The 24,404-nt window shown below is 40.1% G+C and overlaps 1 protein-coding gene across 7 annotated transcripts in view; it reads right to left on the minus strand.

The window, feature by feature from the left end:
• The window catches only part of CARMIL1 (capping protein regulator and myosin 1 linker 1), a 196,565-nt gene that overhangs the window by 95,417 nt on the left and 76,744 nt on the right, over nt 1–24,404 (minus strand). For 6 of the 7 annotated variants that reach the window (XM_052788667.1, XM_052788665.1, XM_052788668.1 and 3 more), the window contains 8 exons: nt 21,894–21,944; nt 16,339–16,398; nt 13,961–14,082; nt 11,870–11,967; nt 11,427–11,497; nt 11,224–11,297; nt 5,977–6,052; nt 3,301–3,389 (listed from right to left, as the gene is read on the minus strand). In XM_052788667.1, the coding sequence (XP_052644627.1) occupies nt 3,301–3,389; nt 5,977–6,052; nt 11,224–11,297; nt 11,427–11,497; nt 11,870–11,967; nt 13,961–14,082; nt 16,339–16,398; nt 21,894–21,944 (641 nt within the window). Of the gene's footprint in view, nt 1–3,300; nt 3,390–5,976; nt 6,053–11,223; nt 11,298–11,426; nt 11,498–11,869; nt 11,968–13,956; nt 14,083–16,338; nt 16,399–21,893; nt 21,945–24,404 lie in introns of those variants that run through there. The other variant, XM_052788670.1, reaches the window with a different exon arrangement.

Here is a 24,404-nt window from a genome sequence, read left to right on the forward strand (position 1 = left end):
GCACTGCAAATGCATGATAATCAGCTGCCTTTAGGAAGATCGTATTCTTTTCCCAAAATAAAAGCAGCATGTGAATACAAACACTCAACAAAAAGAAAATCTGGGCTTGAATCTCTGCCACCTGACAGGCCTCAGGGTATCCATCCTGCTTTGCTACCAGCTGCTGCTGCAGAAGACTACATACCTTCTGTAAGTCCTGAGTTACATTTGCCAACACTCTGTAGATACCCTTCAGCATTTCAAATGGCACTAGATGCCTGTGCTTAGGCAAATGAATCAAGCTCCTTACGTCCAGCCAAGAAAAAAAATGAGATTTTGAGTTAAAAAACAAACAAAAACCCCTTTCTTCATGGGGAGTTTCCTCCTCTTCCTTTATCCCTAACAGATTCTTGTCATTACAGTATTCTGCCTACACCTCCAGGCTTGTTTACAAACTCTGCTCCAGCTTTTGCCACCAATACAGGCAAAATTACCAGAACTTTTTGGACAAGTGTGGGGGGTGTGACTTACTTAGCAATGACACAGTAAATTGACTGCCACTAGAAAGCAGTGGATTACCTATATAGGGTGCATGGGGCTCCAAGGCTCATTTTGCAAAAAACTAATACAACTTCTCCACTCCCCGTGCAGCCTCTACCATAAACAGAGGCACCTGGGCAACATCCCTTACCCTCCTTTGTCCACTCTTCGTTTCAAGTCCTAAAATTTATTACTTTTTTTGGCTGCACACTTCATGAATAGAGCATGCAATATAAGCCTGACACTTTCTATAAAGCATCAAACCCGCTCTGTATGCATTGCACAGCCATGCTTGCCTGAACTGAAGACATTCAGGCTTGGAGGTAAAGACCAAAAAAGACTCAATTTAACTATGCACATAGGAGATTAAGGATGTTTCACCAAGGGTAAGAATACCGCATATCTGGAAATCTCAGACAAACAAAACAATTCCTCAAGATCTGTCTAGACAACATCCCTGTAACAGAAAAAAAAGAGGACATGCGTGGGAGGAACTAACACTGTTAGGTCTCAGGACATTCAGAGCCCATCCAGCAGGGGAAGATGAAATGCAATGTCACTGTTAAAGGCCCTTTGGGTACCAGCAGCCAGCACCTCTGATATTCCCCCTCTGTCGTAGCTAGCCACTCCCTTTGGAACAGGGCTGCAGAGGATGGTGTGGAAGGCAGTAGGGACATTCTGGCTGCCCACTTTCAGAGAGTACATAAGCACAACAAATAGATCATTTTCACCAGCTCCTGCAAACAGGCCTTTGCAGACTGAAGAATCTGTCTTGCAGTTTCATGGAAATTAATATTCTGGTTATCACATATTGTCCCATCCCTCTAAAACACCTCAGGGATGTAACTCTCTTTTCAAGCTCATTTGTTCAGGTCATTCTGAACGATTCTCCTTTCCCTGAAATCTGGCTATCACCTACCTCAGTTAACACACTTACCAAAACGTTAGTGTTTGCTATATGCATTAAAGCCATCCAATGCAATCTAGACTGCACCCTTTACATCTGCTAAAGAAATAGCAATGGGGATAAAATTTTCAAGAGCATCTAAACTGGCATAAATCTTATCAGACAGGGGGTTTCACTTGGCATCCTGTTTTCCCCAACAGCAAGTCCTCACTTCCCTAGTCCTGGGTCCTTACAACTGCTACTGTACAATAGTTTGCTGTCTCATCAGCAGGGAGGATGACAAGCGTTTATGGGGCCATGGCCCAAACCAAATCACAAAAATGAGTGGCTGGAGGTAGAAAAGAATGGAATCATCTTAAACTGACTCTGCTGCAAGAAGAAATATGCTCTTGCGGCTGCTCAGGTTACTTCTCAAAGCATTGCTCTTGGTAGCTCTTTCTTAACCCTGGTTTGGCATTCTGTCACTGCTCATTAAAAATGACTGGTCTGTAAGCCATGTGAAGGAAGATACCCCGTAACAACAGGACTTCCTCCAAGCAAGCAGATATGATAAATGGCAAAACTGACAAATGCGTCCTTGACAAAAACAGACAGACAATGCTGATCAGAGCAGATACACATCAAGGCAAATGCCAAACACTGTGCATGTAGATGGAAACACAAAAACCAAAGTCACAGGTTGATTATCTGTCAAGTCCTGTTAAAACTGAAACCAGTTAATCCAACTGTTGTAAGTTAAGGTAGGCAATGTGCAGAAGTAGTCAATGTATCTCTTAATATTAATGATTATCACTGGATTTCATGGCACATACTGCAAGAAAAACAAGATTAAAAATCAGGTGCTTATGTCTGAATGACAGTTATTAAGGGCAGTGCGCTAGTGATCAGAAAGTTTGGGTGTAATTCCAAACTCCACCTCAAGTTTCCTGTGTCATTTAGGCAATTGTCTTAAAGGTATTTCAAAGCAAAACCCATTTTAAAAAGGTGAAAAAGACCCAAACGATGGAAAAGGAGACAATGTAAAGCACACCAAATATTTTCCCTGTGCTTGCTTCCCTTCTTTATTTGTAATTCAGTATAGTGGTGTTCTTCTCCGACCTTTGCACTGCTTTTTTTATTAACATAAAAATTCATTAGTGCTAGAGTTTATCTTGTCTACGTCGTCTTGGATGCTACTCTAACACTAAAAGAAGCTACAAATACTTCCAGCTGGGCAAATTTGTAACTTGAACTTTGCTTCTATTTCCTGTGAAGGGAAAAAAAGTGAATACCTAGTAACTACAACTTACTGTATTTAAAACGTATGCAAGGATTAAATTGCATGGCTTACCTCTATGTACCTTTCTTTCAAGGCTATGGCAAGGCATTAAACTTAATTACCTACTTTCTTGCTTCTTTAAAAAAGTTGCTAATATAGAAGTCCTGTTATATTTGAGCAGACTGCAATCCACAGTAAGATAGAAACAGCTCTCTTGGGAATGAAACAATAATCCTATGCAAGATGGAATAATATGCTTTTTTAACAAACCTCAAACACTGTTTTTTAAATGATAAAAAGGTGTTCATACTTCTATTGGCAACCATATCTGGAGAGGAACAGTGTGAGTTGATTTAGGGTTTATGCTCTTACCAAGCCATTTTGCTCACTTAACCCAACTCTCCAGGCAGAATCTTAAAAAACATCAGTTTAAAGGGATTTCTTCGACATAAGGAACCTCAGGAAAAACTGACAAAAGCTTGTGACTACAGGCTCTTCAGAACAAGGCAGACATTGAGCACAAGCTTTTTTAATGCTTATTCTGGCTAACACACATCCCATCCCTTTTACTGGGAGTAAGCAGTAACTAATGGGACATTTCAAAGGAATTACTTACGTTCTAAGCCCGGCATTCTCTAGTACCAGTTCTTCCAATCGATTGGACCTGCTCACCACCCGCAGTATCTGCTCACAGACATCAGTGGACTGCCACAGAAAAGACAGAACAGCATTAAACTCAATAACCATCTGTTCTATGTTTGTGTTATAAGCTGTACATCGTAATGGGATCCAGGCCACAATCATCTTCTTGTCAGAGATAAATACTAAAAATACCAGAAACACCCAGGTGGCAACAGAGGACTTCTGGAAAAGACTCAAGTGAAGCAAGAGGCAGAGTAAAAGCAAGTCATTTCTAAATCAGGCCACCTAATTATAGGGGGCAGAATTTTTACAATGATAGTAAAAAAACCAAACCCCATGATTCAGAAAAAACGCTCACTCATTTTTAAAGAACTCTTGTTCATATGCATGCTAATTCTTCAGAACAAAGTGGCAACTAGCGCCAAAGGGAATAAAGCCTGACCAGGACTGACAACTAAACACAAAGAAAGATGTTATAAGGCAGACAAAAAAACCAAAAACCAAACCAACCAACCAAACAAAAAACCCTCAAGAGCAAAAGCACTCTAGCTACAGGTCCTCCAAAGACTGCTAAGGACTAGTGCTTAAGGGCCAGTGTATTTCAGTATGAATTCTTCCAACCTACATAGAAGTAAATCCCATCTCATGATCTCACTGTTGTTGCATTCTAGAATCTGCACGACATTTGCAAGTGCCATGAACGAAACATAACAAAAGAGTTTGTTTGCTGTGCTCATTTGAATAGAGAGATAAAACCTTAATGATTCAAAAGCCGTACAGTAAACACTGTACCTCATCACCTTTATTATAATCTTTTATTTCGTTTCTGGATTTGCCTTTTATTTCCACAGCACACACTAACCAATGTTCATGTGATGTCCAAAGCTGAATTTCAGTTGTGATCATGAAGTGCTGAAACTATTCTGTTATCTGCCTTTAAAAGCAATGTGACATTCATACCTGGGATATCTGTGTCTCTAATGACAGTCTGACATTTTCTAGGTTTTTTGTTTGTTCATTTGTTTTACTTTTAAACTAATTGAATTTCCTAATAAGAAAAAAACCTGCTCTACCACACACATAAAATCTTATTAATCCTTTACACAGTAAAGGTGATAATTTTTTCTGAAGACTGTCAACTCGGCCATCTTCCAAATTCTATCTTTGCCCTCCATTTTTTAATAATTCAGAATATTATCACAATGCTTCTACAGCAGCATGACTGCAAATGGAAAGTTTCATGCACGTACTATAAAAACACTGTGGACACTGTCTATCAAGCACAGTGTCAGAGCTGGACTCATGAAGCTCAATGCATTCAATGGCCTCCGGATATGTCTGACCTCATACTGACCCTCAGCAGTGTTCCTATAGCACGGATTAACTGTCCAACAATTTACATCTTCCATTTTGACTGAAAATGGAATGTGTGAAAGATAAAGTTTGGGTTTTAAGGAATTGATGCATTTTCAAGATTGACAAAGTTTATTTGTTTTCCACAGAAAAGTTGCTAAGAATGAAAAAAAACTTACACGCAAAAATATCTCAGATACGATTATATGGCCAGTTCTTGTTCTAAGCAAACTACACTGGCCAGTCTTCTAACTAAGCAAACTATCTCATTTCATTGAAGCAGAAAACGATTAATTGCATTGTACCTTTTAACAACACTGATTTTAACAGCAAACTACAACAGGATTAAAAATACTCCCAGTTTCATTCCATGCATAAGTTCAAGTAAGATGTCCCAGCAAGAAAGAAAAGTTTTTTGCCTACTCTTCTGACAAGAATGACATAAGCTAGTTTCTACAGAATTTTCATGGAAAATCATAGCTTAGGAATGCAATGAGAGCATTTTCAGATCAATAAAACTGCATGAATTTAAACAAGATGAGACTCAACCTTCACTTTTAAGGACAAAACCTTCTCGATGCAAGCGTGAAAGCAATTTATCAAACCACTAACTCTACCTCTGACTATAAACTTCCAAGTTTAGAAGTAGTAGTATATTTTGATATATTTAAAATGTCACCTAATTACTGATTTTCTTGGCCCTTTCTTCAGTAGTCCAACTTGTTTAGATTTGCCCCCTTTTTGCTGTTCAGAAAGAAAACTGATATGGAAGAATATCAATGTCACACATCGCTACATACTTATTATTACACAGGGTTAGCTTGAGACAAGTGGGAGGAAAAAAAAAAATCAGCAAATTGCAATGAAAATTATGAGGAAAACCTGCCTTATATGTGAGAAAAAAATCAGAATCCTGGTAATTTCTTTTCACCTCCAAAAAGCAACTGAGATCTCTGGCTGCTTTAAAGTTAGTTTCCTATTTAGTCACCCAATATTGTTTGGGGGACCTAGCAACACCTAATAAAATAGTTTTATGCGCTACTGTTATTGCCCAACAAAGTTTTCAAACTTTATTCACCTGAAATTTTGACAAGGCCTGACTTTCAGTATTGTTTCTATGGCATGAATTAACTATCCTGATATGATTTTCCTGATATGATTAAAGGAAAAAAAAATTTTCAATACATTGCCCAGTTGTACTTGCCTGAAAAAGTTCGCCTTGAAAAATGTAATAGCATCCTCTAAAACACAGCACAGCCTGGTAGGAGCAGGTATACTGTTTCAATTTATTACTTACTAATTTCAGATCCTTGGAGGACAGCTTTGTAAACCACTGATTATACTCCAGAGCAGCAACTATAGGTATTAAGTCTCTAGAAAAAGAAAAACACTTTTACACACATTTCATATAATTGTTTTCTTTGGTCATTTGAAACAATCCCTTAAATGTTCTGCCATATTTAATTCCCCATGCTTTTGCAATGCTAATTGCCTATGATCCCCGTTACAGAAAGCTCTGCATTCTAAAAGACGAGCACCACCAGTAGCTGTGTGTCTTTCTCATATTTTAATACAAATTTTTGACTGGCCAACTGACATCCATTCTAGCATGAATTTTTAAATCAGGAATTTGTCTGGGCTGTCATTCCTACTTTTAGCATTACTTTTTCTTCAGCTTGTGACATATTTAAGCTTCTTAATCACCTCTAATTATAATTTAGCATGACGCTAAAAAGCTTTTTGGCAGTCTGATTATTTAATATAATTCCATGACTGAATGCTTCTAGAGAACACCTCCTTGTCTCATCTCTATAGTTAAATTCCCCCAGGAAGCAGGAGACCTGCAAAAGGATAATGCGACTTTTAGCACAAACCCTCCTTAACTGTAAAAGGGATTTCACAAATGAAATTCTGAATTATTCCCGTTTTCTTCATTCCAAGCCTCTTAACGTGATCTGCTCTCCCTCTGTTAAGTTTCTCCAGTAACAGATGTTGATAAATGTCATGTACGTACACTACCTCCCAGCAGAATCATTCATCAAGCACCAGCACACCATTTAGCAGTGCAGCACTTGGATCATTTTGATGCAACATATTAAATACTTATATACGCCTACACTGGGACCTAAGAGCTACTTGGAAAGCCCTTGTCTTTATAATGAAACAAAGAGCTGTAATATACATGAACTTATCAGACCAGCAAAATAATGCCATCCAAGCCTCTGTTTTTGCAGGGAGAAATTTAAAAGTACTGGCTTTTATAAGCTAGTCCCACCCTCCCAGCTTTTCATTCAGGACATATGCAGGTAGGCACAGATCTGCACTAAACACGCAGCACCCTTCTCCCATCTTCTTTTCCTTCTTCCTCCCCTTCGGTTTTCCTCTACGAACATTCAGACACTTCAGGGTGGTTGTTAAAACACGTAGGAAAGCCAGGAGACAAGGCAACATCATATGGACAAGCCTTCAGCAGGCTATATTGGGAACTGCAGTTGCTAGATTTGGAAGTACAAGCCCATCACTACGGTAACAGTATGAAGGTGTGGCATTTTGCAGCAAAAGACTGTAGCCCACCAACTGTGAAGCTCATGCAAATAGACCATTTTCACACTCCTGCAGAGGAACTAGTGTGTGGTGCCCTTCAAGGATTAAGCTTGTTTTCCATCTTGTTCACAGCACACATCGTCTTGTGTGAAGTCATTTCCACTGGCACAGTAGAGTCCTACCAGCTTCATGAAGTGTATAGATTTATTTCCGTCCACCACGTTGTTTTTGGTCCTACACACACATACTTTATCTCCATATAAAGCAGTAACTGACTAGTGAAATGTTGGGGGGGGGGGGGGGGGGGGGAACCAACCCAGAGGTATTTTGCCCTTAGGCTGGGCAGGTGGGAACCTTGCTATGGAGTAAGGAATGTCCACGTAGAGTTTTGTTCCTCCTTTGCCTTCCCCTGGAGCAATCGGTAAGAAGGTAATGAATTAGCAGCTTTGATGTCCCTCTTGCCAGTGCCTTTGCCTTGGAAGTGGAATGAACGTAAGAGTTATTTTTCAGGTGTAATTTTGGTTTATCCACCCAGTGGTAAGCAGCCAGCCACAGCTGGTGGTGAATGCTGCAGGGCAAACATTGGACAGGCTGACGGTACCACCATCGCACTGGTGGAGCAGAGCTGTTCACGCTGTGGACCACCACCCCCAAAAGAGGCAGAAGGCACCACCAGATGTATTTTAGCCAGCAGCAGCAGCACCAGTTCCTCCAAAGGAACAGAGGGACAACAATCGGGGATCACTGACTGCAAGTGTTTACACTACCAAGGAGCTGGTAAGCTGGCTTGGAGGGCTGGCAAGAGCTCGGTACCTTCTGGGCAGGAGACTGGCTGCGGGCAGAACTTGCCTGAGGCCATCCCCTTCTCCCCTCTCCTCCCCAGGCCGCGGAGGGAAATGGCTGAAGGACACGTGGTGCTCAGAGTTAGTGGGAAAACCATTTCAAGAAGTTAAAGAAACATTGCTGCAGCAGGACAGGAATATTTTAAAACAAATCGACCCATCTGATTTGCAAATTCTCATCTTTAAATAGTTTAGTCTTCCGCAGTACTCAAGGCCTGTTTGTTCAAACCCTAGACAAGCACAGATACTGGCACTCTTCAGTAAGACGAGCTGCTAACCCACACACACGCCACCCCACCGCTTCCTCCCCACGTGCCTGACGACAGTGGAACCTCTGCGTGTTCTGCAGTAGCCTTGCTGTCTAGAAACTTCGCTTTATCAGATTCTACCACCTGATTTTAAGGAGAAACTATGTAGTTCAATCCTTTTTTCATTTTGTTCAAATTGTTGAAGGTGCTTCTGACCAATGAGGGTCCTTTAGAAATTTACCTCTACTCCTCTTGCTTTGAGCTCGCCTAACCTCATTGCACTTGTTACTGAGTTTTCAAAATTATATACTGCTTTATTCCCTTTATTCTATTAAATTCTCGATGTCGTACTAACTATGATCTGAATTCTTTTGCAATACTCTATGAAAGAATGCTAACAACCATTTCCAAAAGCTGGGCCTTCTCATAACTTTCCCTCACTGAGTTATATTGAGTTGCTTAAATTTATTAGTTTGTTCACTAAACTACCATCCAGAATAAAGTAAGATTTACAAAATGTAAACCTGTCCCATCTTAAAATGAAAACAGATTCTATTCTCCTGGAATGCAGAAAATCTCTCCAAGCTTTAACAACATTCAAGCTTCACTAACACCTTCACGTTTTTTCAACATCTCTGTACCCCAGTGTATTTAAGATGGCAAGAAATCTAAACAGTGCAAAGAAGAAAAAAATCTAACCAATCACACTTTTCTGACAATTTTTTTAATGTCCAAATACGCTAAAATATATGCTACACAGATGAAAATTATGCTACTGAGTTAAATAAGCCCTGTTCACTTTGAGTCTTTTTTTTGCTGTTGTTGTTAAACAATTATATGGTTCGCAGCACAGTGTAACTTCAGATAAAACCTCAGAAGTCATGTTCCCATGCGGCAAGCCATGCTATGCACTCTAAGTGTCAGGCACTCTGGGAACTTAAATTCATCTATAATTCATGCCATCTCATGTTGACCTCTAACAGAAATGCTTTACTAGGAAAAACACAAATTGTTTATTTTTGCAATGCATAGCCCCTGTATCTGGAGAACTGGTGTACCCATCCTACCTCACTTCAGAGAGCTACTGCACAACATGAAGTTTCAGCAATCCCAAAAATTAGGTGGGCAAGATGTACAACAGTCTCTCAAACTCCAAAGCATGATGGCATATTGTTAATTTATAGCATTCTCACTGTGCTAAGTATATCACAAAACACTCACATACGTTCTTGAATTGACTGGGATCTCAGATCCTAATTTATATTTTTAATGAATAAAGTAAGGTTTTGTCTTCCTAAAAAATTTAGTTTTCTTGAAATTTCAATCCAAAACCTTTTTCTCAGTTCAGTCAACACGTAGAAACTCTCATCACAAGAGGGATTGCACGGCATGTAAATGGCTCCAAATTTTTTTGAAGCTTTGGACTTACAGCATCATGAGACATTTAATAAAGACTTTTATTAACAACACATTTCCTCAGTGACGTCAATTTTGTATGGTATGCTTCAATGAAAAGCTTCTGTGAAGCAACAAACCCACTACTCCATTTTCCAAAAGCTAACTCATTTGAATCAGCTGAGATACTCTAAATACTTAAAACACTTCTTCTATCTGCTCTTTCCTAATAACCAATATTTTTCACTCCCAATAAATTGTTCAAACATTTAATTTCTATTGAAGCTGGGTATCTGTAAGTCACTTTCTCAGGAATACCCCATGGTCTTCACAGCACTTCCAACTTGCAATAAGTTTAAAGCATTCTTACGTTCTTGTCCCACATTTGCTTGTGCTGAATAGTATTCCTTTCCTTATCTTCTCTCAACAAGGTTTAACCAACCAAACAGTCTTTGGCTACATCCGTCATGCACTAGTTGCAGCCCTGTAGTCTTGTTCAAGTTATTTCTGAATTAGCCAACACAGGTACAGCTTAGTAACTTTGCCATGGGATTCAGTGCAGACTGTGAAAACCCGTCACAGAAGCTAAGTAAGTATATCAGTGGGTTTTTTTGCAAGTTTACATACCAGATAGCTTAAAGCTGCAAAGAATGCTGTGGCAAAATACTCTTATTTACCTACCTCCAAGTTCAGCCTTCCTGTTACAATATTTTAACATTGTACCCCGACAGATTCTTAATTCTTCCACTGGGCTTTCCCAAAGAAACAAATGCTTTTTCTATCTTATTTACAGTTTCTTAAAGTTGTCATTTTCCTTGTATAATGATGGATTTTAGTTAAGACTTCCTCTCATTTCCTCCTACTTAAGTATCTTCAGATTCAACTTTCTTAGAATCCAATTTTCTCAGCCAGCTAAATTCAGTAAACCAAATACAACACTTAGCTAAGTTTCAGCATCTCACAGTAAAATTACCCTCAATTAGTTCCTTTCTGGAAGTACACAGTTTTGATAGCATCTATTGTAAGTGGAGAAACTACTGGCTGGAATTCAGTTGAACAATTTAAACCTTCTACTGACTTGCTGACAAAAATAATTTCCTTTACTGTGTACACCATGAGAAAAAAGATTCTGCATAAATACAGACTGCATAATTTCCTTTTTTTTACTTTGCCCACCAGATGTAGTTGCATGTTTTCTCTGCTGAATTTGAGCTCTTATATCCACCATCACAGGAAAAGCTTCTATCTGTTAACTTTTTGGAGTGCTTCCAATAGCAAAATATATTTATCTTCTCAGACTCCTCAATGAAATGTGCTCTCCATGGGGCTTTCATGCAAAAACAGCAGCTTTGTGCTGAAAACTAAAAATGCTATAGAGATGGTCATTTCAGAGCTCTACACATTCAAGTAACAGCTACGGGACCATCCCACTTTAGCACAGGCAGGTGAACCCTATTGCAAGGGGGAACAAGGAAAGTTTGCAAAATATTAGCATGATTACTGCATATTGTTTACCTGTGGTCAAGGTGGCTGAAGTCTTGCAAATTCAACTCTCTGGTATCTTGTGTCAGATAAATCGTATCGACATCCTGTTAAAAATACATAACCAAATACATCTTTACAGAACTGTTGTTTTTTTCCAAGTACTATGATTTACCTGCTCTTTCATCGTTTGTACAGTTAGCTGAAAAGAGCTCCAGAAAACGACATGTACTTACCCACTGTACTTCTTCTCTATAGGGAAATCCAAGCCAATCGCAAACACAGGCATACATCTGCGAAAAGCCTCCTAAAAACAACCCAAGAGAGTATTTAACATAATAGTAAAAAAAGCAAACAAACAAACAAGCATCTAAAAGGATACTTTAATACTTAAAGATCCAGTCTTTCAAAACTCACTCTCTTTTTCTCTCAGAAGGCTGTCCATTGTGCTGCTGAAAGAAACTCAGACTATCCTATCTTTGCCCGGCAGGTTGCAAGAAAGCTTAAAATAGTTCCTTCACCTACCAATCAGAAGTCTGCTCCGTACTAATTACACCTTAGAACTAATTACACCTTAGAACTAATTACACCTTTACAAGCTTCTGCCAGAAATAGAATTAAACTTCCTAACACTGCAATTCCAGCCTTTTTATATTTGAGCCTTTAAATTCATTCTCACCACAAGGTCCAAGTTCTGCCACTGTCTGACTGTCCCACAGGGCCTGGAGATTAGCCAGTCTTTCTGAAGGCTCCATAGTTACTTTTTTCAGAATCCTCCTAGATGCAAAAGGGGAAGGAAAAAAGAAAAATCATTCATGACTTTGAAAGTACTTTTAAATTCATAAATCTTCTTTATTTCAAGTACAATTTTAAATGAGTGTATAGGAAGAATTACCATCTTTAATACAACCCACTTCTCTGCCTAAAAGTTATATGCATCATGATGCCTCCCAGCAGGAGTAACATTTATTTGTCTCTTCTTTCTTTCTAATGATTAACCCTGTGACTACTGGAGCAACTGAGTCCTCTTCTGTGACAGGATGACTCAAGCTAAGCGGACTTGTGGCCCTCAACTAATACAAGAATGACCAAAATAGGGGAGACATGGCATTACTGGTTACGCTGAAAGCGCTGCTGTTTATACAGTGCTTTTATGCAGTAAAAGCACTATAGTGCAAAGAGCCACAGAGCATGCTGAATAGCTGCCTGTGGCCTCTAGGCTGCACTCTGGGTACCCAGCTTCATTCTTTGCAATCTGGTTGTGTTCCTCCTCCCCTAAACAAAAACACAATCCCTTCCTACCTTTTCAGAAATGAAACTATCTGTTTTTCTGAATGACAGGACTGCCTCATAAACTGCAGAATTCCATAAAACAGAGAGGAAGAATTAATAAGAGATATTAATGGGAGAAACCTCTTTCCCCCTTTTTGCTTGTTCTGGTCTTATATGATCGGCATAACTCCAGCGCCTTCATTTTGGAAAGTAATGCCATCTGAAAGGAGAGTAAGAAATTTTATTTCTTTTCCAGGAACCAAGTTCTGCATACTGCTACACCAAATGCTCCAGCAATGTTCTCAAGAAAGCCTAGAGAAAACATGTATAGGTCTCAAGGCCTTCACAGACACTCAAACACGCACAGCCTGCAGCCCTCTTTACTCTTTTTGCCTACATTTCTCACATCGTTACTGAGGTTTTATGGCAAACCTGTTCACAAATATTCACTTGTATGTGTGCTTTTTGAAGGAAGAGCTTGACCTCCATTAAGGCAGTTAATAATACTGCCACAGAGAGAAACTGGAAGTAAAAAAGCAAACTGCCAGCCAGAGTTTATGAACTTGATTTCCTACTCCACCTACAGGAAAGGTGAATAATAAAGACAAGCACCCAAAATAAAACATGTAAATTTAGCCTGACCGTTTACATCTAATGTCTGTTACAAAAGCTCACTTAGAAAGATCAATGTATCCCAGAAAATTCTTTTGCACAGTCCACTTTCTCTAATATTGCTGAAAACCAGGAGCTGAAGAAAGTTATAGTAGAGCTGCATGATCTGGTAGAGAGTGATGAAGATGAGGCAAGGACAGAGAGAAGAAATAAAATTAAATGAAGAAAAACTACTGAGAATTGCTGCAAGATGATAAAATTCAGAGGCACAGATACAAGAAAAAAAAACAACCAAAGGCAAGAACAAAAAAAAAAAAAGCAGCAGAGCAAAAAAAGGTAGAGAAGGAGATGTATGATCCAAGGAGCCAGTTACACCATGGAAAGTATATGACAAGACTGCCCAGGGCTCAGTTTTGAAGAGCAAGGCTCCCAATCATGTGCATCGTTTCACAAACACTGAAAGCAAACAGAACTTTTCCCTTCTCTCCCAACTCAGATTTTACTTCTAGAAAAAAAACCCCACTGAGTATCACAGCTGGTTTGGGAGAAAGGAGTAAATTACAACAAAAAGCCAGAACTTAAGCTATACCTGAGGTTGGAGAGGCAATAAGTTAAAATGAAAACTTAAGACTCCAAATACCTGCATCACCCCTTCAAAACAAAGGTTGTTTTGACCCTACAGAGCATGGAGAGCCTGCCAATGCTCTGCACTGCCTCCTGGCTCTGTCATATACCTGCATAAAAGCTTACTGCTTGCCTCAAGGTTTTCTCATACCCTCGGTGCACTTCTGAGGTCAGCGTGGGGAGACCCATGGACAAAAAGTGGTGGCTTGTCACCCTTTCCACACAATCTGTTGCCGCTAGAGGTGCCCTAAAAAACACTTACACTGGTGAGAGGCCAGGGAATATCTTCCTGAGGCAGGTCCCAATGTGCGCCAGCACCTCGTTCACATCCTCCGAGGATGCCATCTTCATGGAGATGCTGCATTTCTCAGTTTCCATAATCAACTGCAAATAAGAGGGCATGACAGCAGGAACTGGGTATCATATAATTCATGTCCATTTAAAAAGGAGAGCATTTTGAATGCCAGCTGAATGCTTTGTATGCTGGTAGGAATCTGTTATTCTTTAAGACATGACATGACATGACAACACTCCAGGTAAAGATTCTGAAAGTTGTTCTTGAATGTACAAGACCCCTGTACTCAAACTTTGCTTTTCCTAACAGTGCCCTGCTTCCCACGGGAATAAAAGTTTCAAAGAATCTTGACCTCAGCTGACACTCTGAAACCCAAGAACTTTTCACAGCATTGTCCTCTTTTGAAACACATCCCAGAACACCAGGAGAAACAAGCGCAGCCTGACAGGAAACTATTGAACGAGCAGGGCCTGCTTCCTACAGCAAAAAGTAAAAGTTTTTAATGGCTGTGATCCCCTGGAAAAGCTCTAATGCTTTGATCTATGCCGTTTAAGAAAATGTTACGGTAATATATTGTCTTGGCTCAGATGAAGCAGTAACTCAGCTAACATTACCGTCCTGCTGTCTAGGGGATACGTGCTTCAGTGAGGGGGAAACATAAAGCCTTCTGCAACCCATCTCTGTTATATATTGAGTGTTCATAACCAAATCAGATTACTGTATGACTGAGACATCAGGTCTGCTGCTGCTTTCAGCTGCATCACAGGAAGCAATGTAATGTTTCTGTATTCTCCAATGTGAATATTCAGCACAGCCCAAGTCATAAACTCTTTTAGATGAGGAGCCGTGCAGACACAGTAAGAAGCTAACATTAAGAATAAATAAGAAGTGTAGATAGACAGTACGAGAGGGGACACTGTGCAGTATGCTACAGAAGATTGGGGTTTTTTATTGAAACTGGTTACCAGAGCTCTTTTGGTTCCCAGTCATCACCAGGATAACCCTTGAAGAGGTGGTATTATCCCAAAAGCACACCAAAAATCTTCACACCTTTTCCCACCAGCTCAACTCCTTTCTGAACCTGTTGCTCTCACTCCTTGAAGATGAATGAGTGGGCAAGTTACTACTGTTTTTCATAGTCACCAATATTAGCACAACATTTCCCTACATTACTCTGTCCATTTGTTCACTTATCTTACAGTGGGAAGCTCTTCATGGCTTTCTGTGAGATGCCTAGTAGAAGACTACATCCTTCAGGTATCACAGATATAACATGCCGTTTGTAGGAAAACTGCAACAGTACAATTTGCCCTGCAAGCAATAATCTAGGATTCTGCCTGCCTTCAGCTTTAAGCCTCACACATTCAAAACACAAATGAATGTAAACATGCAAAACCTTAAAAAATATTTCAGGAAAACACTATGCTAAGTGAGGCTGCTGAATATCCCTTGTAAACCCTGCTACGGCAGTGATTGTCTATGCCCCCAGGAATAATTAGCATTAGCTACGATGGCATTTTAGTACCTTAAATAAATAAAGCCACAAAAACATACACAGTATTTACTAAATGTCTTCCCATTAAAGAGATAAACATCTGGACTTTTTTTTTTTCTCCTCCTTCAAGGAAAGCGTCAAAAGCCAGGTTAAAAAGATGACATATTAAACACAATGAGAGCTTTTCAGAGTTCAAATAAAGTGTCAGATGCTCCTATTTTTAAAAAGCTCTTTAAAAGCCAAACACACATAAAACACATTGAAGACTTTGATACAATTGAACTGTCAAATCTTGTCAACATGTTCATCTTATGAATGAAAAACATATTAAAGGCATTCTTCTTTTCAGCACCTTCTCTTTGACATTCACTTTTTTGGACACATAACTTGCTGTCAAATATATTTTGTGTTCTATATAGTAATGGTATCAAAAATAGTTGGAAGCAAACCATTTCTGCCTGCAACATAAGCCGTAGCTTTTGGCTTCACCATAAAGGTATACACCACAGAAGCCATTCAAGCTTGCATGGTGATGATTATATACCAGCCACCATTGTTTTATCATCTCTGAGAAAAACATTCACTTAAGAGACAAATAACAACTTGTACCATATTGGGGGGGGGGGGTGGTGGTATATTTATCATCATCCCACCTGCACAACACACTCCTAAAATTGACTCTCTAAATTCTTATCATTATTGTTAAGACTTTAAAGCATCATGAATGTAGGAGTGCAAACATACAGCGTACTCACCGGATGGGGACACCTGCATGTCGGAGCATTACCTCCTTGACTGGAACAGATTTAGCAATGAGTAAACAAGTATCTTTTATCTAGAATACACTCACCTGACCCGGTTTACTGGAAGTTACTCCTTGGATTTCCAAGTAGCTGAAAGTTAGTTCTAGCTGTAGTTAAAAAAGAAAATGCCACGTTAATGCAAACATCATCTTATTCTAAAGAGCACTTATACTTTTCAATGAGGTTAAGAAAACCTTGAACCAGGCTAATGTTATTTTGCATCAATTTCTGTAACTGACACTAAGTATTTGTTAATATCTTATCTGATTGCATTTTACACTAAAAGAGCAGTTACCTTTGCTTGTTACAGATTCAGATGGTTATTAGATGTTATAGGAATACCACACTGGAGCTTTTATTGGAAACTATAAGGACATAAGCTTATAATAAAATTTATGACAAAATTTTATAGTAAAAAGCATCGCTTATACAACACCCTACTGATGTGTACCCTTGTGACTGAATAATCATTAATTACAATACTTACGACATCACATATTACTCCTTCATTAGTTACACTGATCATAGATGTGAAAAATTTTACTGCACAGAAGCTGAAGGGACATGCACACACAATTTTTTTAGTATACGTATGTAAATAAAAATACCATAGATACATAGATACAGATATGGATATATAAATGCTCAAGACTGCTTTAGCATGTCTAAAAGTATGAGAGGAAATAATGCATTAGCTTTGCCTGAGTGGGTTATCTGGACAACAGTCAGGGTAGGCAGGGCAGAAGGGTGAACATCCTGAATCCAAATGGAAGCTTAGAAGAAGGCAGGAAAGTCCTCTTCTCCAAGGACAAATCTAGGGCTACAGGGAATGTGCTAAGATCTGAATTCACAACTACGTAGACAAACATCTTGACAGCTGAGATAAGCAGAAAGAAACAAACCTCTTGGACTGAATCATAACTACAGGGCAAGACATTAGCATGGTCATTTCCTTTTATTTATCATTAAAACCATTGTAACTGAGCAGTCTGTCTGAATTGCACAAAGTTTCCTGTACTTTATCTTATCCTAGGTTCACAGTCAGGGTGCTCCCAGGCTAACTGGCAAACACCATATCATTCCATTTCTGTATTATTGGCAATCCTTTTCCCTTCCGTTGCCCTCATGATTTGACAGCATCAGAAGATATACACACCCCTCAGCCATTTCTGTGCAAAGTTCACCTTCCACCAAAGACCCAACTTTGTGACCAAACTTAACTCTCAAGTTTTTGAGAGGTCTTCACGTGATTTATTTCACTTATTCTGCTGCAGGGGCAGCATCCACAGCAAACAGGCAGTTTCAGACAGGGGTGCCGTTACGGCTGCTTACAAAACGAGGGTACACAGGGAACCAAGGCAGGAGAGGCAGAAACAGCGCAAGCGTCTTCCCAGTGCTCACACCGACACCTTGCATTTTTGCAAGGGTAAGACATTCCCTTCTCGTCAGTCCTCTTCAGTGCCTTATTTCTAAGATAAAGCTGGCAATCTTTTGTGATGACAGGACATGGCCCCATACAGTTCATTCAGGCCAGAAAGAAAAAAAGAGAAAAAAAAAGGGGGGGGGGGGAAATCCATAGCAGCTCTCGTTGGCTACTGGAGTAAGCTAGACTACGCATATAGAAGTGAAAGGCTCTTTCTCGAGTGTTAGTCAAATTAAACAAACATATGAGACTATCTAACGTTTGTTTACCCAAATCACAATGAAATTTTAGGGAAAAGTTTCTATGATTGAAATCCATCCTATTTAGCAAATTGTTTACCTACCAGATTGAAGGTTCTGCTTTTGCTAATGTACTGGGTATGTGCAAACATATGTATGTGTACACACGATCAAAAACACTTTTCTACTCCTGAGAAAAGTTTACACAGATTGAGACTCAAGAATTCAATCTGCAAAAATCCTCTTGACTAGAATTAACAAATACCAGGACGTATGGCAACATCTTTCATTCATTTTTCTAATTAAAAACATGGATTTACAGTCCTTGCTTTGCATCAAAAATATAGAACACATTCTAAACATCATCTACCTCAAACTATGAAATAATTTTTACAAGGTTTTAAAAAGCATAATCTCATTTATTACCTAAAATTATATTTTTTAAAAATCCTCTTAAAAGGCTATGACTGCCTCTCATGTGGGGACCCTTCAGTTACCAAGACAGCTAATTTCACAGTTTCCATTTTTTTCAATCAAAACTTAATGAAAGCTGACACTAGAAATATGTTCACAAACCTGAATTACACTCCCACAAATACTTCATACACTTACCTGTGGGCTTGATGACACATCCAACATTTACTAATGTTGCAATTACATTTTATATAGACTGTAGCAAGAATTAGTAGGTTTTAAGTATGGCACTTCTTTCCTATCAATCCATGTAGACTAGTGGAAATGAACTGATTGTGTTATCAATTAATAGGTATAATATGATTATAATAACCAGGGAACTGCTAAACTCCTGTATACAGCCCCCATCAGTTAATATTTAAAATAGGGAAACAATAACTAGACGTGATTTAGGGTTTAGGAACTAATGCACACAGGGATCGAGTGCACCCTCAGTAAGTTCGCAGATGACACCAAGTTGGGAGGCAGGGTCGATGTGCTCGAGGGTAGGAAGGCTCTACAGAGGGATCTGGACAGGCTGGGTCGGTGGGCCAAGGCCAACTGTATGAGGTTCAACAAGGCTCAGTGCTGTCGGGTCCTGCGCTTGGGTCACAGCAACCCCATGCAGCGCGACAGGCTTGGGGAAGAGGGGCTGGAAAGCTGCCCGGCAGAAAAGGACCTGGGGGTGCTGGTCGACAGCCGGCTGAATGTGAGCCGGCAGTGTGTCCAGGTGGCCAAGGCAGCCAACGGCATCCTGGCCTGTATCAGAAACAGTGTGGCCAGCAGGAGCAGGGAGGTGATTGTCCCCTGTACTCGGCACTGGTGAGGCCACACGTCGAGTCCTGTGTTCAGTTTTGGGCCCCTCACTCCAAGACAGACATGGAGGTGCTGGAGCGTGTCCAGAGAAGGGCAACCAAGTTGGTGAAGGGCCTGGAGCACAAGTCTTACGAGGAGCGGCTGAGGGATCTGGGGTTGTTTAGTCTGGAGAAAAGGAGGCTGAGGGGAGACCTTATCGCTCTCTGCAACTACCCGAAAGGAGGTTGTAGTGAGGTGGGTGCTGGTCTCTTCTGTCAGGTGGCTGGAGATAGGATGAGAGGAAATGGCCTCAAGTTGTGCCAGGGGAGGTTTAGATTGGATATTAGGAAAAATTTCTTCACTGAAAGGGTTGTCAGGCATTGGAACAGGCCGCCCAGGGAAGTGGTGGAGTCACCATCCCTGGAGCTGTTCAAAAACCATGCAGACGTGGCATTTCAGGACATGGTTTAGCGGGCATGGTGGTGTTGGGTTGATGGTTGGACTTGATGATCTTAAAGGTCTTTTCCAACCTAAACGATTCTATGATTCTATTAGACAGTGGGGCTTTATGTTTATGTCAGAAAAGGTAATGGATTGTGGTCTGATCAACAAAACTTGAAGAAGTAGGTAAAAGGTAATTCCTACAGGGGGAGATCGTGACCACCAACTCACTGACCACCTACTCAAATGATACCACCCACTCAAAAGATGACAATGAAGGAAGAAGACAAAGTCTGCATGCTAATTTACATGAGAGGTGAAGAAGAAAGAACCAGTCATTAAGGGAAATAATAATGAATGTGTATTACTTAAGTATATAGATGTGGGAATTTTTGAGACAAAGGTGTGCTGTCTTGAGACAGGCACCCACTCATGCACATCAATGAAATTAATTTGAAAATACCTCGACTCTGTGTGTTTATTGGCCTGCACACCGGGTAAATGAACCCCATTTGGGGGACAACAATTGGACTCAAGTATAAAGTTATGAGGTGGCAATTGTAACGTCCTTGCTCTAAAGATATTTGTGTGAGTTGGTATTACAGTTAATCAACCTTTATTCCTTTTAACTTTGATCGTTGTTTAGTAGATACATCTCAACAGCACTGTTTAAGGAAAAGTGAAGCTTGGCATCAGATGTAGTAATAACAGTCACTCAGAACTGGCCATCTCTCAGCATCCTCAATTGTGTGAGAGGTCCCTGGAGGAATAAAGTGTCTTTGCTGCATGTTCTCAGCTGTCTTGCTAGCAGTTACTGCATGCCAGTTATATGGAAGTTCTTAAGCTCAGAAAGCTTCTGAGCAGCTTTTGAAAATATTACAGATTTTAGAAAATTCAGTGACTTTCACTAATCCTGCTAGAAAAGAAATGCATTTTCAACCATCCTAATAGTTGTTCAGATATAAAAGTTTAAAATTGACAAAAACCATGAGCAGACACCATTTTTTCTGATCACTTTTCTTCCATTTATCACTAAAGTAACAATTTTGTTGTATTCTAGATTTCCATGAAAACAGAAACAAGTTTTTCGATTAAGTAAATCCATTTAATAAAAGGAGTTTTGAGAAGTATCTGTAATGCTAAACTAGAAGTAGAGCTATTCCTTAGTACATCAAGCCCTAGCCTTCAAGAGCTTTTTAATGAACTACAATGGCTTTGCTATTATCTAACAAGATCACCATCACCACCTGTCCATCATACTGCCACTGCACTGATGTCTGAGGTGTTCATCAATTGTCTCTATGTTTCCATGCAACCAGTCACCAAACCCTGTCTTAAAACAGGCTGCAAACTGCAGTGACCCAAAAGCCAACAGACAACCAACCAAAAGATATCTGTGCCGCAGGGACAGGGTGACCAACTGAGGGAAATAAATTTCAGCAGAAATTCAAACTAGTCATCCTACCTGTCAGTCAGCATCTTCAAATTATAGGTAAAGCACAGTCATATTTACGACTGACCATAACTGAAAACCTGGTATCAGTTGTTCCATTTATTGATCCTGTTCTATAAAGCATATACACACACACACACAGACACACATATGTATGTGTAAAACACAACAAAACAGAACATATGCCAAATTCCCATTCACTGATTCCAAGCTGGACAAGAGATTTCTTCCACATCAGTCATTTTCGTTCATGTGGAAATTATCTTTCTCTGCTACAACAATCCTTACGAATTGTCACAGGATTAGAAAAAATAATTCACCGGCATTAACAAGGCAGGTTGGCAAGATGCTTTTCAAAATGAACCACAGAAATCATCAGAAAACAGCAGAATTTAATAAAACTCAACAAAATTTCTGTCTCCAAATCAAATACATTTCTATTTGACACTACAAACACCAAAGGGAATAATGCCATCAGCTTGTTTGGACATAAACTGTTCCACTACAAAGGTTATCAGGCTCATCTCACAGTTCTTCAGGTCAGTGTTTCCAACATAATTCTTCATCCACCTGCATTTCTAGAAATTAAAAATCCTCTGAAACAGTATATATAAATTGACAAATCCATTTAAGACAGACACTAATGGAAGCACCATTCTAACTCAACACCATGCAACACACCATTCCTCAATTTTTTTTTTAAACAGATGCACATGTATAACTAAAATATGCTAAGTTCCTGCAACTTACATTTGTATCTAAAAACCCAGAGTATTTACAGAAACACAGTGGCTTTACCTTGGTGGGAATCCGAGATGTTAAAAGAAATGCCCGACATGATGCCAACACCTATTGTAAAAAGAACAACAGAATTTGTAAGAAATATTTATCAGGAATGTTATTAAAGATTCTTTTCCAGGAAAATCCTGAAACCAGAGGGAATAAGCCTCTAGTAGTGAGTGTTGATTCCCTCTGCTGTCATACACCGAAGGAAGCAAAACTGGGCTCAGATCCAGTAGAGCACAGTGAAGAGACTGCTGCAATCTGATCAGCTATAAGCTAGTTAGTACAGCATCGAGCTGCAAGAAATTTATTTAATCAATCTCTCAAGAACATCTAATAGCAATCCTAGTGACATTTTAAAAAGAAGTAAGAATAAGAAGTCCTACCAGGAACATATGATGTACTCAAATATAACAAAAATATGCAAAATAAACATGATATTATTAGTAATACAAGAGACCATAAGCAAACATTTGCTTTTAGACACACTCAGTGTATTTATAGAGTAACAATGCAAAGACTTCTCATTGACACCACCTGCATTTCTTCTCCAGCAAGGACAACGGAAAAGCGTGGTTTGATTAGTGAGACCAGTGACTCTGGGGAGAAAACACAACAAAACAAATATTTCGGAAGTTATTGCCAATCAAAATATAATGATCTATAAAAATACCACTCCAATCTCCAGTAGCACATCCCACTCACAGATTTTACGCTTTGCAAAAGGAATGACTCATTTTGCAAAACTAGAGTATTGCTTTTTTATTTATCTGCCTACAGAATTAGCTACTGTTGGCTCTGTCTTTTTCCAGACAAAAAACTGAAACGAACTTAATTCAAACATCTGGATCCAAATCCCACAGCACATGCGGAGCTCTTCACACAGCTGGGACCTCCTGAACCCAGTTCTGCTTGGCAAGCATCCATCTCCAGGTGAGCAGGTTGACACAAAACACGTTCCTTGCTTGGAGAGCGAGAACCAGCCTGAGAAGGCAACCCAGCACCCTGCTCCAAACGCCATTCAAATGCTTCAGAGATTGAATTTCAGCTTCGGCATCTCAGCTGAAACACATCTTGCTAAAACCTAAGAGCATGAATGTTGCTATATGCTAGTGTTGGATTTTAGCAGACTGTTTCAGGGTTGATGTGATTAGACCTAGTGCTCTGGTTATCACTGATGTAGATAGACCCAAACCGCTGTGGAATAGTAACCACTGCCTCCTGTAAGGCTCACCCCTTCACTGAAGGCCTGTTATGCTGGCTGGCATATCCAGGCCGTCAGACAGACCTGCCTCGTCCCCTTGCGCTCACGCATGGGGGAGAAACAGTCTCTCCTGCTCTCCTCCCAGCTGTGCCTATCACAAGTACGCCTTCTGCAGTACAGCACACAGAGAAAGGGGAAGGGCGAGTCAGAGGGGTTTTACCACAACCGCAGTTTCCCCAGCCAGACAGCATCTCTCTCTCACAGTAATAAAACCTTGATTCTTTCCCCTTCCCCACCCACCTCCTCAGGGCAGCCGCCCACAGTAGGTGCACCTCACTCTCCTGGGAGCCTCTGGGGAGAATCACACCCTCAGTCACACCCCTGCGTGCTCACAAGGAAAGCTTCCCTATCAGTAAGAGTGCCCCTCTTGCCCATCATCGCACCCACAAACAAGCCGCCCAGCTCTGAAGAGGGGTAGGCGATCAGGCACCCTCCCTGCACCACCATCACCAGCAAAATGCCTCCAGACCAGTAGGCAGAGCAGCTGCAACAGCTTCTCCTGATCTGCTTCTGCTCGTCACGTCTCAGGTGCAGAAGAGAGATAGTCAGGGGAAAGGACAGCTTTTGAAGAGCTGCTTTCTGTATTTACCTTCTAGGTAGTGGCGTACAACATGAGAGGGATCAGTGTTCATGTGTATGCCACCACAGTGGGACAGCTGGTTATGGGAAAATCATGTCACAGTCCTGTTATAAAACATTTGCCTGCATATATGGGTTCAAGCTGCTTCATGAGCATTGACAAGGTCCCTTTAACGTGATTACAGTACACATGAGCCGTCCAAATAACAACGTTAAATGCAAACCAGGTAACCAGAAGGCTGTAACACAAATATGTTGGAAAAGGATGTTCCAACAGAGCACATGTCAGTGTATATTCTCATGGCAGATGTACCAATGCTCCCAAAATGATCTTGCTAAAACCAACAAAGCTGAAGTACCCACTTACCTTAAGAAGATGTAGTTACATACAAAGGAGAGGACTACTGTAAGTTGATAGTCCCCATTCAGCCAGTAAAGAAACGACTCTTGAGCAAATACAATGGTACAAAAAAGCCTGAGCCCTCTAATCCACTAACACTGAGGTTTCTACAGTTTTCACAGTCGAGACTGTCACGAACAAGTAAGAGTTTGATTTTTACATAAAGTCAATTGAAGCCAAGGTCAACTATTATTGCAAAATTAAAGACATCTGCATTTTAACATCACTGTTTTTCTTCACATTTAGCAACACAGTAGCCTCTACTCCAAATCAACTTGAGACT

Source organism: Harpia harpyja, chromosome 5 (genome assembly GCF_026419915.1).
Source record: "Harpia harpyja isolate bHarHar1 chromosome 5, bHarHar1 primary haplotype, whole genome shotgun sequence".
In the NCBI taxonomy this organism is placed as follows: domain Eukaryota; kingdom Metazoa; phylum Chordata; class Aves; order Accipitriformes; family Accipitridae; genus Harpia; species Harpia harpyja.